Below are 18,531 nucleotides of genomic sequence, written 5' to 3'. Positions count from 1 at the left end.
ACCTATCGTTAATGTTGTATTAGACGCCATCTATATTGAATTTATGGCAGTTTATGGAAGATAAATGCCCGTCAGTACATTTTGTACCTTTTTAAACAATCTAACCTCAGACAACTTTAGCCTAAAGATCCTAAATTGCCCTCTAAACATGGTACAGTGGTCCCAATAATTACTTGTTTTGTAAAACGTATAGAAAATATTTCTGGCAATTTTTACTCGAAAAGTCCATTTTAAATCAATTTATAGAAGTTTATGGAAGATTTGTGACCGCCAGTTAATTTTTGGATCGTTTTTGGACTTTCTTACCTCTGACAGCTTTATTCAGTAATTAAAAAAAAAAAAAAAAAAAAAAAAATAGTAAAAAGATGGACCCTAACTAACAACTTGGATGAACTCTAACTTCATACCAAGTATACTTTGTGTAAGAAAACTATTAGTATGCGACATACATCGTGTCTGCTTGAATACTAATTATTAAATGACCACTACATACTCATACTGTAGTAGTCTTATGTGCTTCAGAATATCACAACTGATTGAAGTAATTACTGACTTTCCATCTCATTATGTTTAGTTCTTATTAATTGGTGAATGAAATTTCCTTTTTCATCTCAATGTCTGCTTCTGGTCTATGGTGCATACGAACCTTGACAATGAACGTTTTTGGTGCGAATGTGGTGAGCAAGTTGCAAAAAACATTATCAGTCTGCGTGTGTTTGATTGAAAACTTTTAGATTAATTACTTTGAGTAATGAGCTATTGCTATTATTTTGTACTACCGTTTTTGGTGCGAATGTGGTGAGCAAGTTGCAAAAAACATTATCAGTCTGCGTGTGTTTGATTGAAAACTTTTAGATTAATTACTTTAAGTAATGAGCTTTGCTATTATTTTGTACTAGGGAATGGGGGTTTTCAAAAGCGAAGTTGCACGAGTTAACATTGTTGTGAAGATGTTTGTTAGTGTTTCGCAAAAAAGGACAAAGGATTTCTTCGTAATATGAAGGATCTATACTGTTTTTTTCTCAATCGAACTTGCCGATCTGTATTCTGTGTGAAAGATTGGATTTCTTCGTAATATGAAGGATCTATACTGTTTTTTTCTCAATCGAACTTGCCGATCTGTATTCTGTGTGAAAGATTGAACAGACTGAAACAAATCCAAATAAAAGTTTACAAAAATGGCTGAAGTAAGATACAAAATCGCCTGTGAATTCAAAATATCAGAAAGACAGCTTTAGCCCTAAATGCCCTCAAAACACTGTATTTATAATGTTCTAAATTTCTAATATTTACGTGGTCTGGAGTTGAATATTATTTCACTCATTTTGCCTTAGAAGATGCCATTTCTACTCGTTTATGACAGTTTTTGAAGATTTGGCGGCACTGATATATTTTTCTCAACTTTGAAGACAAACATCCTTTGGTCAAATTTAGCCTAAATAGCCCTTGAATCACGTTTTAAAGGCTCTTATAGTTGCATGTTTATTAGTTTTATCGTTGTATGATTTCTTATATTTTGTTCTAGAAGACGCCATTTTTAACTTAGTTTATGACAGTTTATGGAAGATTTGGCGGCACCAATAAATTGTTCAATAGGCGGCACTGATATATTTTTCTCAACTTTGAAGACAAACATCCTTTGGTCAAATTTAGCCTAAATAGCCCCTGAATCACATTTTAAAGGCTCCTATCGTTGCATGTTTATTAGTTTTATCGTTGTATAATTTCTTATTTTGTTCTAGAAGACGCCATTTTTAACTTAGTTTATGACAGTTTATGGAAGATTTGGCGGCACCAATAATTTTTTCAATCATTTTTGGGACTAATTCATCCCCGGCAACTTTGGCTTCAAATGTCCCTAAATCACGATAGAAGGGTACTAAACTTTATTAGTTTTTACGAAGTATCTTCTGGAGTCATTTCTTGTGCTGTCTAAAATGACGCCATTTTTTTCTCATTTTAATGGCAGTTTAGACGGTTTTAGTACCGCTATAATATTTTGGACCCTCTAGAGAACATACCTACTTCCGGCAACTTTAACGAGAAATGTACCTAAAAGTGGTAAAATGCCCGCTATGTGTTGTTACTTCTTTTCATATATGGAATTTCTAGAACCTTACAAGTATACCTATGTGCGTGTTATGAACTTGAGAATATTCAGTTACATTTTGGAGATTTCAGGACCTTCAAATTGTTGTATTTTGTATAATTTAGAAGGCCTGAAGATAAAGTCATTCGAAATTTTTTCCTACACTGTCTCCAGAAAATACATAGAAAGGGATTTCCTAGTATAGCAAAAGTTCTTGAAGAACAAGGCGAGTATAAATAGATTGAACGATGTTTCAAGTGACTTCGTCATTCGTGCTCACAGTGTTTATTAGCAGTATTTTTTGGATTTGAGATTAAACCAATACATTTGCTTCCAATACCCCAAGTATTTCACCTCACATTTAAAGAAAAACATCTGAGGAGAAACCGCCTTTTCAATTTTCATCGTTCTTTATCTTTTTTGAATCAGATAACGACCACATTGATCAAATCTATCATAATAGGTGGTCGAGCAATGAACCCACTCTATATTCAGTAAGTATTTGAGTACCAAAAGGTGTTTTCTTTCTTTCTGTTTTCTTCTTTTTTTTTCAAGTTGGTACATGTATTATTTACCTCGTTAATGTCATTTGTCATGTGGGATCTATGTCGGTCTCTTTATATATTTATATTACATACGAGTTTTTCTTGGATTTAGGTAATGAAAAATTATTATTATTTACTTACATCTTAAATTTTATACATAATTATTTAGCTTTAGCAAGAATATTTTTATATGGATTATGTGCTCATGGAGATTTTTTTTTTTTTTTCTTTTTAAGAAGTTTCAAAAACAGGTTGGGCTTGAAGTTGTAAATAATGAAGAAAGATGAAGCGGTCCTATTTATGAGACCTGATCTCCCCGAGGTATTGAAGTACAAAGTGTTTAGCTCGGGATGTTCAACACAAACACTGCGTGAGCTGCGGGACCACTGGCCGAACCCTGGGGCGATTTCCGAGTGGGAGTCTTGTGTTGAACCTCGCTACAAGTGAGATGCCTTACGATTGAAAAACCAGTTCCACGACCATTTTTAATTGGCTGTAGAGTGTCTTGTGTTGAACCTCGCTACAAGTGAGATGCCTTACGATTGAAAAACCAGTTCCACGACCATTTTTAATTGGCTGTAGAGTTATATATTCTTCCGAGGAAGGTATGAAGTTGTGAGAAATTGGAAATTTTTTATCTGGAAACTTGGACTATCATGTAGCGTCATAATAGACAATAGATATTTAGTTACTGTGTGTAGCTGGTATTTTGAGTCTTACTTTTTGAAAATTTCCAAAAACCATTGTTTTCCTTATGAACATTGGAAACGTCATGTGTCATGTTATATAGTATGTACTATGTAGGCACTAGGAAATATTTGATTTCTTACTACCAAATTTTTTCCGGGCTTAATTAATTTCACCCGATTTTGTTGTGTTCTTCTGTAGATTCCCAAAGGTATTCTATTACTCACCAAAAAGATGATCCAAATTATAAAAGCGAGCTTCATATACTTTTTCAATTATTAGACAGTGTTTAGAATAAATAAAAATAGGTTAAAGAATCTAATATCTAATAATGTTGCCTGGTAAGCTCAGTCTTAGCCTAGTGAAATTTGTCTGAGAATAAAGTAATACAGCCCTAAAAGGTAGGAAGCAAGCCTAACTAGCTAACTACTTTTCTCTCAAACTCAAGAGTACTTACCCTACCTATTATGACAAAGACTTCGTAGACTCAAAGCTACTAAACCTTTAGTTATATCTACTATAGTTGTATTGAAAGCTCAAGCTTTTTCCATCTAAATAAATAAATGATTAATAATAACAATAACAAAATAAAAACAACAACAACAACAACAACAACAACAACAACAACAACAACAACAACAACAACAACAACAACAAACTGATACCAGGTTCAACTTTTTTTTTTTAAAAAAAAAAAACAACAGCCACAAAAACAAAAAAAAAAAACTGAATTTTTTTTTTTTTTTTTTTTTTTTTTTTTTGTCGGTATTGAGAAGATTTAGTCAGTCACATAAAATACACGATTCTTATTCTGACTTCAAAATTGAATATAATTAGAGAAACAAAACTACTCTCCATTATTATGTAAAGAATAAAAATGATATTTTATGTTAATTCTCTTCTGAATAAATTTAGGTAACCAGTGCCGAACGTTCATTAGAGATCTGTTTCATTAAAGAAATTAATAAAACATAACTATCTTAAAAGATGGACATTATGTTTATCTTGAACTTTACTTTCGTTTCCTTTTCCTCCCATAGTTTCTGGTAACTATTTTTGTGGTGTATGCTTTGTTTTCTTAGTTCATCTCAATATCCAGTCAAACAATGTCATTTCCTTTTAAAGACGAGATTTTTTCGAAGAGGCGTCACTGAACTCTCCTTCCTATTTATTTATTATTTCTTAAAAAGTCATATAACTAAAATCCCATTACTCCATATTTAAAGGATAATAGAGTAACCCAAAAGAGGTGATTTATCTATTCAACCAACATACAACTTTATTTGTGTGCTTCATTTCGATCTTGGGTGTCTTCGTATTAAAAATTATCATTATTTCATTAAAAAGTATGAATTTAAGCTAAACGAGGGATGATGAAAATTTACTCTTAATTTTAACACTAGGTATAGTACAACATGGACTAATGTTTTACAGACACCGTTTTACAATTTACAAGTACAACGCAACGTTTACCTACCTCTTCTTAGCTTATGAAACTGCATAGAAAATTAAAAATTACCTACTTACTACGAAAAACACCTACATAACTACATATTATGTTATTTTTCAATACTATGAGGCCTGAGGAAATTTAAATTATACATATATTATGTTCCATATCTCGTTGTATACCTATGGACCACACCACCTTATTTCATCAAAACCTTTAACTTAACACATTTGTTCGAGATATAAACAAAAGATAAGAGACTGTACCTCTACTCATCGTAAAATACCAAACACTCGATGGACGGGTTCTAAACAAACTAAATAACGCTGACTATATTTCTGTATACACCCGCTTAGAATCGAGCGGTAGTACTATAAACGCGCAACAACAAGCTTAATATTTACTTAATTTCATTTGTATGACATTGTTTTTTCATGGAGTGTTTGTTCCACAAGACGCCACGCCATTATAATTTAGAATATCCGGGCATTGCTTTTTTTTTAACACATTTAGGACAAACATACCTTAGACTTATACATCTTGTGCCTAAAATACCGTTAAAACCTACAACAGTTCTAAAAGTCATGTGCTATGGATTGGTCCAGGAGAAAACGATTCTTATAGAGAAGACGCGATTTTTATCCACTTAATGACAGTTTATGGAAGATTGGTAGTCGTCAGAACATTTTTTAACCCCTTCTGGACAAAGTTAGCCTAAAATGCCCTTGAAACACGGTAAATTAGTCCTATACATGTATAATTACGAGTATGTCCTTATTTTGTTTTTATAGTACCCGTATCTACGGAAACATTTCTTTTGAGTTGTATTAGAAGACGCCATTTTTATTCAATTTATGACAGTTTATGGAAGGTTTGTGGTTATCGGTATAATTTTAACCCCTTAAGGACAAACTTACCTAAGACAACTTTTGCTCAAAACTCCCTTAAAACGCAGTACGACAGTCCTTAAGTCATCAGTTTTGCAGTAGGTAATCTAGGGAAACGTTTCTTGTGAGTTGTATTAGGTATTAGAAGACGCCATTTTTCATCAGTTTTATGACAGTTTATGGAAGATTTGTGTTAATTGGTATTTTTTCCAATCACTCAAAAACTTATCTAAGACATCTTTTTCTTAAAATGACCTGGAAACACAGTACACCAGTTTGAAAAGTCATTTGTTTTATAACAAGTATGGATTAGGAAAACCTATCGTTATTGTTGTATTAGACGCCATTTATATTGAATTCATGGCAGTTTATGGAAGATAAATGCCCGTCAGTACATTTTGTACCTTTTTAAACAATCTAACCTATTCAATTTATGACAGTTTATGGAAGGTTTGTGGTTATCGGTATAATTTTAACCCCTTAAGGACAAACTTACCTAAGACAACTTTTGCTCAAAACTCCCTTAAAACGCAGTACGACAGTCCTTAAGTCATCAGTTTTGCAGTAGGTAATCTAGGGAAACGTTTCTTGTGAGTTGTATTAGAAAATGCCATTTTTCATCAATTTTATGACAGTTTATGGAAGATTTGTGGTAATTGGTATTTTTTCCAATCATTCCAAGAAAAACTAATCTAAACATCTTTTTCTTAAAATGACCTGGAAACACGGTACACCAGTTTGAAAAGTCATTTGTTTTATAATAAGTATGGATTAGGAAAACCTATCGTTAATGTTGTATTAGACGCCATGAAAGATTGAAAAAAAAATTACACTTACCTACCTCATGTACCTACTATTTTAAAATGTACTTATGTACCATGGAATTTATATCTAATCAAGAAACTATTTTTTATAGTTCAAATTGTTCATTACAAATTCACACACCATCACCAAGCTTATTCTTTGGCAAAATAAGTTGTTTTAATAAGTTTCATCACTATTAGTTTATATTGATTTGGAATGTTTGGAATTTTAATTAGTTACCTTACCCATTTGTTTAGTGCAAATTACGAAGATTATTTTTGTTGTTCGTGTTAAAAATGAAACCATTGTTTCCCAGGATGCCAAAAATCCAGGAATCTTAATTATTTTAATACACGTGCTTTGTAAATATATTAGCGCTTTTTTGTGACTGTTAAGGTACATAGGATTAGAAGGTGTGCCCTATTATGCGATTCCTTTTTATGAAGGTTTACTCCACAAGACATACATGTACTAGATTATGTTTGTGGTCATTAATTTCTTATTAATCCCAGTTAGTACTAGAAATCAATTTTTATTGGTGATAAAAAAGTTTTTCCTAAAATACTTTTCTCTGGCCATACATTGCTTCTAGCAGTATTTCTTGTGTTAGCATCAGTGCTTACCGACATTGAGCGTTATTTCAACTGATGCTCTTAACCCTCACTGTACGTACAGTTTGTACAGAATGTACAGGAATAAATAACGTTGCTGCCTATACTGATAATTTTGAAGTATATCGGTGTGCCAAAGAAAATGTTACCACTGATAATTTCGAAGAAAGATAATGTAGATATGTCTTTCCCACTGATAATTTTGAAGTATATCGGTGTGCCAAAGAAAATGTTACCACTGATAATTTCGAAGAAAGATAATGTAGATATGTCTTTCCCACTGATAATTTTGAAGTATATCGGTGTGCCAAAGAAAATGTTACCACTGATAATTTCGAAGAAAGATAATGTAGATATGTCTTTCCCACTGATAATTTTGAAGTATATCGGTGTGCCAAAGAAAATGTTACCACTGATAATTTCGAAGAAAGATAATGTAGATATGTCTTTCCCACTGATAATTTTGAAGTATATCGGTGTGCCAAAGAAAATGTTACCACTGATAATTTCGAAGAAAGATAATGTAGATATGTCTTTCCCACTGATAATTTTGAAGTATATCGGTGTGCCAAAGAAAATGTTACCACTGATAATTTCGAAGAAAGATAATGTAGATATGTCTTTCCCACTGATAATTTTGAAGTATATCGGTGTGCCAAAGAAAATGTTACCACTGATAATTTCGAAGAAAGATAATGTAGATATGTCTTTCCCACTGATAATTTTGAAGTATATCGGTGTGCCAAAGAAAATGTTACCACTGATAATTTCGAAGAAAGATAATGTAGATATGTCTTTCCCACTGATAATTTTGAAGTATATCGGTGTGCCAAAGAAAATGTTACCACTGATAATTTCGAAGAAAGATAATGTAGATATGTCTTTCCCACTGATAATTTTGAAGTATATCGGTGTGCCAAAGAAAATGTTACCACTGATAATTTCGAAGAAAGATAATGTAGATATGTCTTTCCCACTGATAATTTTGAAGTATATCGGTGTGCCAAAGAAAATGTTACCACTGATAATTTCGAAGAAAGATAATGTAGATATGTCTTTCCCACTGATAATTTTGAAGTATATCGGTGTGCCAAAGAAAATGTTACCACTGATAATTTCGAAGAAAGATAATGTAGATATGTCTTTCCCACTGATAATTTTGAAGTATATCGGTGTGCCAAAGAAAATGTTACCACTGATAATTTCGAAGAAAGATAATGTAGATATGTCTTTCCCACTGATAATTTTGAAGTATATCGGTGTGCCAAAGAAAATGTTACCACTGATAATTTCGAAGAAAGATAATGTAGATATGTCTTTCCCACTGATAATTTTGAAGTATATCGGTGTGCCAAAGAAAATGTTACCACTGATAATTTCGAAGAAAGATAATGTAGATATGTCTTTCCCACTGATAATTTTGAAGTATATCGGTGTGCCAAAGAAAATGTTACCACTGATAATTTCGAAGAAAGATAATGTAGATATGTCTTTCCCACTGATAATTTTGAAGTATATCGGTGTGCCAAAGAAAATGTTACCACTGATAATTTCGAAGAAAGATAATGTAGATATGTCTTTCCCACTGATAATTTTGAAGTATATCGGTGTGCCAAAGAAAATGTTACCAATGATAATTTTGAAGAAAACAAAAGTACCTATGTCTTTCCGACTGAGAATTTTGAAGAAAAAAAAAGTATGTCTTTCCAACTGATAATTTTGAAGAAAAAAAAGTAGGTACGTAAGTTTTTCCCAATGAAAATTTTGAAGTTTTTTTTTTTTTTCCAGTTAGGCGCTTTAACACTCTTGTGTCGTTCGCGCCGTCCCCTGTTTACCTAGATCTTAGTGTATAGTCCAATGGCCTTCAGGTACATTAAGGCCGAATCGATGTTGGCAGGGTTGTTATCGAGGGCTGGTGGTGAGGGGAGGGAGGAACGTATTTGTAGGTGTGTGCGGCAATTAAATATATGGTCCACGGTTAGGGTATCACCGCACCCGCAGGTGGGTCGAGGGTCTCTTTTGAATAAGTGGTCATGTGTTACCCGGGTGTGTCCAATTCTTAAGCGGGTTATCACTACCTCCTCGTAGCGGGAGTTTCTGTTGCTTCAATATTAATTTGAATGCTGAAAATTCAGAATTTAATCTCGAATTTGATCCTGAGCTTCATATTCATTTCTGATGATGATCTGAACATGATAATATATGTAGGTAGTCAAGTGAAATGGTCATTTTAGTCGAGTGTCGAACATCAAGAGATTGATTTTTTTTTTCACTTTTATTCTATTTCCGCTTGGCACTTGGAAATGGATGTGATCGAAATCTTGCAAGGAGAAGATTTCAAGGGTTCAAGCTGATATTCTCATTATAGAGGGGGGTCGTTGGGTTTATTAATGAAATAAATCCCATCTGCAGGTAGGTTTTGAGGTAAAGATTCTCACCATTGAATGGGAGAATTTTTCCTTTCAGGAGAAGAAAAGTTGAAAATACTACAGTTGCGAATTTTGCAGTAATTTTATAAAGGTGTACACAAACATATTCGACCGACCGTCGATAGACGAGATAAATCTATGTTTTTGATGTTGTGTTTTGTGGACGGTTCAGTTGACATCGATTGATATCGATCAACGTTGATCGATGTCGATCAGTCGATCGACGGCCGGTTAACCATGTGTGTCCTTAAGAGACTCCTGAATAGTTTGCAATTGGAAAATATTTTGGCATTTTTTTATACCTATACGAACGTTTTTTAACCACATAAAAATCAGTCCGATCACATGATATTCAATTACCGAACAATCGTGCAAAATATAATATTGCTGAAGAATCTTTCCTATTTCCAATCTATAAGCTGGTATATCTTGAATTTTTTTTTTCTCATCTTATTTCTCTGCAATTCAGTTTTCTTCGTTATTGCTTTTATTTTCCCATTTATAGGAAGTTTTACACAATATGTATTTTCTATTCAATACTTACATATTAATTTTTCTATGGATTTTAAAAAATACACCACTAGTTTTACGAGTTTTTCTTGGTCTCATCATAAATTTCATGAATATATCAAATCTTGTACTAAATTGCTTTCATTTTCCTGCTTTGGAAAAATAATTTTGATGAAATTGAATGCATAAATGAGAGAGCGTTGTGAGATTTCGCACATTTTCTATCTAAATTCCGTTATGATATGATTACAAACCATAGCAGTGCTGTGTGACTGACAGATATCAACGATTGTACAGTTTACTACGCGATATTATTTCCCGATGTTAATATTTCTTTGTAAAATAATTCACCTCTATGACGTGCATTGCATAAATGATGTGCTGAATTTAAATGGACCTCGGTAGAAAATGTCGCCTTCCAAACATAGAAATTCATATTGGTGGAGTGACAGAAATCCCTAAACACATGATATTTTATTGAGAACGCTGAAGCATCCATTTTTTCGACGTAACATTTTATATACCTACTTTTTTCGAAGGTTTAAACGGGTATTACCTATACATTTTCGTGCATACGCGTATACATGACGTCAACAAAATGTTTCTTCATTGTTCAACTTATTTTTCCCCCTTTTTGTATATTTTGTTTTAATTTTAATAGATCAAAGAAGGAAAAAGAAGTCCAAATAAATAATACATAATTCATCTTTGTAATAATCCACTCGAAATAAGATCAAGTTAGAGACAAATCTTCATGTTCAGCTTACCTACTGCAGTAAGATAACCTCTTGTAGTGAATTTTTCTACTACCCTGAAAAATCACTAGTATTGAGCTTCCTACTTCCTACCTCAGTAGTTTCGAAAAAAAAAAGGTTTTAAAAAATCCACAAAATCCCTAATCATCTCACTGGCCTAACACATGTCCGTTCCGAGAACGAACATTATCTGTTCAGGATGATTTCCTCCCCGGGCGGGAATCGAACCTGCGGCCTAGTGCTTACAAGGCAGACCCGCTACCAACCAAGCTGGCTAGTCTGAGTTTAATTGCTGGTGCGTTCGGTAGTTTAGTGCATCATGATTGTCAGTTCTCTGCGTTAGTATTATTCCTTGAGAAAATTGAGAATCTACATATTTGACACTAAAAAAGGAAAAGTAACTCACTTGTTCTTGACAACCTACCTAACGTTCCCAAATGTCAAAAATGCTGAAGTAAACTGACGTTGCCTATCGGTCATATAATCTACTCATTATTTGTTGAATTACAATGCACATGGTAAGAATAATGATAACCACGGCCTAGTGCTTACAAGGCAGACCCGCTACCAACCAAGCTGGCTAGTCTGAGTTTAATTGCTGGTGCGTTCGGTAGTTTAGTGAATCCTAAATGTCAGTTCTCTGCGTTAGTATTATTCCTTGAGAAAATTGAGAATCTACATATTTGACACTAAAAAAGGAAAAAGTAACTCACTTGTTCTTGACAACCTACCTAACGTTCCCAAATGTCAAAAATGCTGAAGTAAACTGAAGTTGCTTATCGGTCATATAAACTACTCATTATTTGTTGAATTACAATTCACACGGTAAGAATAATGATTACCAGTATAGCACGAAAAATATCGACCTCTGCGTTAGTATTATTCCTTGAGAAAATTGAGAATCTACATATTTGACACTAAAAAAGGAAAAAGTAACTCACTTGTTCTTGACAATTTATACCTAACGTTCCCAAATGTCAAAAATGCTGAAGTTGCCTATCGGTCATTGTTGAATTACAATGCACATGGTAAGAATAATGATAACCAGTAGCTCTACTCATCGTAAAATACCAAACACTCGATGGACGGGTTCTAAACAAACTAAATAACGCTGACTATATTTCTGTATACACTTCAATATTGATCGGAAGGTACCTAATAGTTGGTAGCTGTAGTCAATAGGTATGTATTTAAGTTGATGTGTGTAATACAATTGTTAAATACCTCAAAGTCAGTTTTGAAAGCGTTCCCGTGGATTACACAAGGGTTGAAGCGAGCTCATCCCTTCCCTTGTTACAGAATGTTCCCAGCATCAGCATTCAAATTAATATTGGGCTATGATCAATGACTTACTCCATGAATTACACATTCAACTACCTACTAAATTTGTCAAAAGATTTGGTACAATAAGTGTGATCATGTTTCAGAGATTTGGGTCGTCGAAGAAAGCAAGTAGGTTTTTCAGAGATGGTGAAATATTTCTACCAAAACCAAGCGGTTCACCTACTTTAGACAATTTTTTTGGCTGCAAACATCATTTTGGGAAACGAACTCAAATCTCCATACATGCTGAGCAGTCTGAAGGCTCCGAGAGCTACCCATAGGGTGCAACAGAATGTTCCCAGCATTGCATCACATCACTTGCACTTGCTGCACCCTATATGGGTAGCTCTCTGAGCCTTCAGACTGCTCAGTATATATGGAGATTTGAGTTTGTTTCCCAAAATGATATTTTCAGGCAGAAAAATTGTCAGAAGTTGGTGAACCGCTTGGTTTTGCTAGAAATATTTCACCTAAATCTCTGAAATACTTGCTTTCTTCGACGACCCAAATCTCTGAAACATGATCACACTTATTGTACCAAAATCTTTTGACAAATTTAGTAGGTAGTTGAATGTGTAATTCATGGAGTAAGTCATTGATCATAGCCCAATATTAATATTGTACCAAATCTTTTGACAAATTTAGTAGGTAGTTGAATGTGTAATTCATGGAGTAAGTCATTGATCATAGCCCAATATTAATTTGAATGCTGAAAATTCAGAATTTATTCTCGAATTTGATCCTGAGCTTCATATTCATTTCTGATGATGATCTGAACATGATAGTCAAGTGAAATGGTCATTTTAGTCAAGTGTCGAACGTCAAGAGATTGATTTTTTTTTTCTTTTTTTTTTACTTTTATTCTATTTTCACTTGGCATTTGGAAATGGATGTGATCGAAATCTTGCAAGGAGAAGATTTCAAGGGTTCAAGCTGATATTCTCATTATAGAGGGGGGTCGTTGGGTTTATTAATGAAATAAATCCCATCTGCAGGTAGGTATTTGAGGTAAAGATTCTCACCGTTGAATGGGAGAATTTTTCCTTTCAGGAGAAGAAAAGTTGAAAATACTACAGTTGCGAATTTTGCATTAATTTTATAAAGGTGTACACAAACATATTCGACCGACCGTCGATAGACGAGATAAATCTATGTTTTTGATGTTGTGTTGTGTGGACGGTTCAGTTGACATCGATTGATATCGATCAACGTATCGCGATGTCGATCAGTCGATCGACGGCCGGTTAACCATGTGTGTCCTTAAGAGACTCCTGAATAGTTTGCAATTGGAAAATATTTTGGCATTTTTTTATACCTATACGAACGTTTTTTAACCACATAAAAATCAGTCCGATCACATGGTATTGGTATTCAATTACCGAACAATCGTGCAAAATATAATATTGCTGAAGAATCTTTCCTATTTCCAATCTATACGCTGGTAGGTATATCTTGAATTTTTTTTTTCTCATCTTATTTCTCTTCAATTCAGTTTTCTTCGTTATTGCTTTTATTTTCCCATTTATAGGAAGTTTTACATAATATGTATTTTCTCTTCAATACTTACATATTAATTTTTCTATAAATTTTAAAAAATACACCACTAGTTTTACGAGTTTTTCTTATACTGTAGTAGTCTTATGTGCTTCAGAATATCACAACTGATTGAAGTAATTACTGACTTTCCATCTCATTATGTTTAGTTCTTATTAATTGGTGAATGAAATTTCCTTTTTCATCTCAATGTCTGCTTCTGGTCTATGGTGCATACGAACCTTGACAATGAACGTTTTTGGTGCGAATGTGGTGAGCAAGTTGCAAAAAACATTATCAGTCTGCGTGTGTTTGATTGAAAACTTTTAGATTAATTACTTTAAGTAATGAGCTTTGCTATTATTTTGTACTAGGGAATGGGGGTTTTCAAAAGCGAAGTTGCACGAGTTAACATTGTTGTGAAGATGTTTGTTAGTGTTTCGCAAAAAAGGACAAAGGATTTCTTCGTAATATGAAGGATCTATACTGTTTTTTTCTCAATCGAACTTGCCGCTCTGTATTCTGTGTGGAAGATTGAAAAAAAAAAATACACTTACCTACATCATGTACCTACTATTTTAAAATGTACTTATGTACCATGGAATTTATATCTAATCAAGAAACTATTTTTTATAGTTCAAATTGTTCATTACAAATTCACACACCATCACCAAGCTTATTCTTTGGCAAAATAAGTTGTTTTAATAAGTTTCATCATTATTAGTTTATATTGATTTGGAATGTTTGGAATTTTAATTAGTTACCTTACCCATTTGTTTAGTGCAAATTACGAAGATTATTTTTGTTGTTCGTGTTAAAAATGAAACCATTGTTTCCCAGGATGCCAAAAATCCAGGAATCTTAATTATTTTAATACACGTGCTTTGTAAATATATTAGCGCTTTTTTGTGACTGTTAAGGTACATAGGATTAGAAGGTGTGCCCTATTATGCGATTCCTTTTTATGAAGGTTTACTCCACAAGACATACATGTACTAGATTATGTTTGTGGTCATTAATTTCTTATTAATCCCAGTTAGTACTAGAAATCGATTTTTATTGGTGATAAAAAAGTTTTTCCTAAAATACTTTTCTCTGGCCATACTTTGCTTCTAGCAGTATTTCTTGTGTTAGCAGTGCTTACCGACATTGAGCGTTATTTCAACTGATGCTCTTAACCCTCACTGTACCTACGTACAGTTTGTAGAGGAATAAATAACGTTGCTGCCTATAATAAAACATTTTCATTTTGCAACACAAACCCTCCGTAAAACTCGCAGAACATTTTAATCAAATTTTGTTCTGATGCTCACAATCATAAGGGGTTATTAAAATTAGTATTAAATCCATATCATGAAGGTAGTATCTGCAGGTATTACTAGACAGAATATCTCGGATATACTACACCTCAGAAAATCAGAAATTGACAAGGTCGTCGTATATATTTCTCCTCATGAATTCAAACAATCAAAACGTTAGTATAAAGGAGGTACTACGATCGGGAGCCACATAGGGTCATTTATCTTCAAGTGTACAAGGTGTATTAACTGTAGCAATTCAAATTACGTGCATCGTTTGGTGTGGCGTGTTGCCAGAAACGAGGAATAGTGTTGGTATTATTTAGATTATTACTCAAGCAGTAGCTGATTTGCTCATTAGTCGACGTGCAATCATCCAAGCGCTGCTAATACCAATCAAATGCTAGGTACATACTTTGTGAGTGTGATAAATTCAAGTTCCTGTTAAACCTAGTTTGACTGTATCTACCAAGTCAACATAACTTTATTGCAAGGACTTGATCAAGTTGAGGCTTGATCACAACTTGAAAACAAATTTAATGTTGATGGAAGGTAAAATACTTTATTATTCTAGAAATAGTATACAACATGAGTACTTTTGAGAAATACTTGTAAATTGTAAATCTATCGTATTAATCTTATTACTATAGGTAAGTGTACCGCTACTCCATTTCATTTGTAGAGCTTTTGAAAAGGACAAAAGTCTAAGAGTTAAATCAATCCCAAAAATAAGTTGCCCACAATAGGTCTGTTTTTCATTCGACGTGGGTGCGATGCGAACCCGACGCGTGTTTTTCATTCCACTTCCCCTACTTTAGCGTCAACGCTGCGTCTTAAATCCCTGATGCGAGTCTCGAGTAGCTTCAGGTTCCGCCATATTACACTTCCCCTACTTTAGCGTCAACGCTGCGTCTTAAATCCCTGATGCGAGTCTCGAGTAGCTTCAGGTTCCGCCATATTGTAATGGAGCAGTTGCAAATGGGTAAAACTTATAAATAAATGGTCGATTTTTATGTAAAAAGTTGGGAAAAATCCAAATCTGAGGTCAAAACTCCAAAAAAACAACTGTAAAAGGTCGAAAATTCAAATTTCATTTTCCGTTCTAATGAAAGAGTTCAAAGATTTGTGACGTCAGACAAGAAATGAAAAGAGGGGAAATATAAAACTTAGTAAAGAAGGGAGAAAATACATAAAATGAAGAAATGTAGACGGGACACACAGAGTTCAAAAGAGATGAAAGGAGAGAAAACATTTTTGGTAGGGGAAATGAGTATTCCATGTTCCATCAACATAGGAACACTGAAAAGGTTCAGCGAAAGAATAATGAGAGGGGATACCCCCTCCCCCCCTCCCTTTTTTACATTACACATAGAAGAAACGTACTTGATAGGAAAATACATGCTTAAAAACAAAAATAATTAAATAGCTCATTAATAAAGAGGAAAAATTGTCAAAAATATTATTGTTTATATATACATAACAAAAAACTGTAGATACTCGTAAACAGAAGAATACAAGCTTACCTTGGATTTCAATATTGTTATTCTATTCACCATCCACCTTATGATGTTTTAAAAACAACTGGCAACACCGCAAACAAATCGCGTCATGCTTGACAACACATTCCGTTATTGAAGTTCAAAATATATTCAAAAAATAACAATAAAAAAAATCAAAGTTCAAAAACACAATTAAAGAAGAAAAAAAAAATATGATTTTGTTAGAAAAAATAAATTAAATATAGCAATAAAAGGAATTTATTTTTAAAAATTAAAAACTTCAAAAATTGACAGCACTGTCTATTTTTCAGAGAAAAAATAGTACAAAACCTCCTGTCATCACAATACTTTACTCACGAATGAAGTGAACTCTTCATTTCTGTGCGCTCTACTCCGAACAAAGCCCGATAGATAGAGGGAATGATGCTACTGCGCAAGGCCACGCCTGAACCAATAATAAATAGCATCCTTACATGACGTCAACAAAATGTTTCTTCATTGTTCAACTTATTTTTCCCCCTTTTTGTATATTTTGTTTTAATTTTAATAGATCAAAGAAGGAAAAAGAAGTCCAAATAAATAATACATAATTCACCTCTATGACGTGCATTGCATAAATGATGTGCTGAATTTAAATGGACCTCGGTAGAAAATGTCGCCTTCCAAACATAGAAGTTCATATTGGTGGAGTGACAGAAATCCCTAACACATGATATTTTATTGAGAACGCTGAAGCATCCATTTTTTCGACGTAACATTTATATACCTACTTTTGTCGAAGGTTTAAACGGGTATTACCTATACATTTTCGTGCATACGCGATGATAACCAGTATAGCACGAAAAATATCGACAAAATGATTGCCGAGTATAGCTACTAATAAGTATAGTAGCGAGTATTTAGTACATCGTGCTCGCTAGCTCTGTCTGGAACACAAACACTTGACTAGTAAATATTACACTGATGTCTGTATAGTTTTTACTGTCAATTGTCACACTTGTGACTTACGTGATGATGACGATGCTCCACGTAACACTAATGTATTTGTTTAAACAAAATGAAAAAAAAAAAATGTCAACAATACTACACCCATTTGATAATAATCTATTTCAAACAAAACCCATGCATAAACTTGTACATACATATTTCAATCAAAATGTACCAATAAGTATAGCTAAAGCAGAATGCACACTGAAGAATCGCGTTTCTTGCAACGCTGGGGTTTCACGAAACCCGATACCTCGGTAAAATTAGCACAGTGCAGTGCACACTGGATTTCATGAAACGCGTTTCTCTAGAGATACATAGTCATAAAAGGAGAAGTAGGTGTGTAAATTTTCTACTCAGTAATTCCTATTAAAGTGAAAACCATTATTATAATAAGTAATAATAATATTGTAGAATCCACTTACCTTTTACGGCGCCGAATCCACTTACCTTTTACGTCTCGAGCTGTTACAGCTCAGGACCCAAGTTTACATTCAGCACAGGACCTAAGTTTACATTTGATAAGCTTAATTAATTCAGGTGTAATATTCTGACCTTAATTAAAGACATTTTCATGATGTTCAAAAAGGACAGATCCTTTTTATTTTAGTTAGCTCTTCAACAATCAGTAATGACGTGTATTCCTTCGAGATCATAATGAGCTTTTCGATAATCGTGATGGTACTCAGTTAGTCCTAATTTAGCTGGCACCTGAAATGCATATACCTCGCTCGACTCCAGAGAAGTTTTTGAGTAGGTAGTTAGTTCCTAATGATAATGAGATTTTCGGAACAGATTGTTTTTACATCGAAATATTGCAATCTCTAGAGATACATAGTCATAAAAGGAGAAGTAGGTGTGTAAATTTTCTACTCAGTAATTCCTATTAAAGTGAAAACCATTAAAAAAAGTAGTCTATCCCAAGTGTGTGTTTTTCTTGGAAATCTTACTGCTTTTGGAAACTAGACGCAGATATAGCTATAGTAGGTAATGCCAAAGAAGCGGATGCAGCATGCAGCTTCAGTAAACGATAAGTTTTTTTTTTCCACATAAAAAAAAAAAAATATTGTACATCAAGGCATGCTACAAGCATAAAACTAGAGAAAATTTCTTTTTACCCTTTT

At 33.5% G+C, this 18,531-nt stretch overlaps 1 protein-coding gene across 3 annotated transcripts in view; it reads right to left on the bottom strand.

The window, feature by feature from the left end:
• The window catches only part of LOC103519512 (polycomb group protein Psc), a 70,486-nt gene that overhangs the window by 47,687 nt on the left and 4,268 nt on the right, over window positions 1-18,531 (bottom strand). For 2 of the 3 annotated variants that reach the window (XM_026831009.1, XM_026831016.1), the window contains exon 1: window positions 16,445-16,662. The exons of the other annotated variant lie outside the window; for it this stretch is intronic. In XM_026831009.1, the coding sequence (XP_026686810.1) occupies window positions 16,445-16,477 (33 nt within the window). In that variant the 5' untranslated portion in view covers window positions 16,478-16,662. Of the gene's footprint in view, window positions 1-16,444; window positions 16,663-18,531 lie in introns of those variants that run through there. 3 annotated transcript variants of the gene reach the window in all.

This window comes from Diaphorina citri, unplaced genomic scaffold, assembly GCF_000475195.1.
Source record: "Diaphorina citri unplaced genomic scaffold, Diaci psyllid genome assembly version 1.1 scaffold65, whole genome shotgun sequence".
Lineage (NCBI taxonomy): Eukaryota > Metazoa > Arthropoda > Insecta > Hemiptera > Psyllidae > Diaphorina > Diaphorina citri.
Note: the sequence above shows the minus strand (reverse complement) of the source record. Positions and strands in the feature narration are given on the sequence as shown.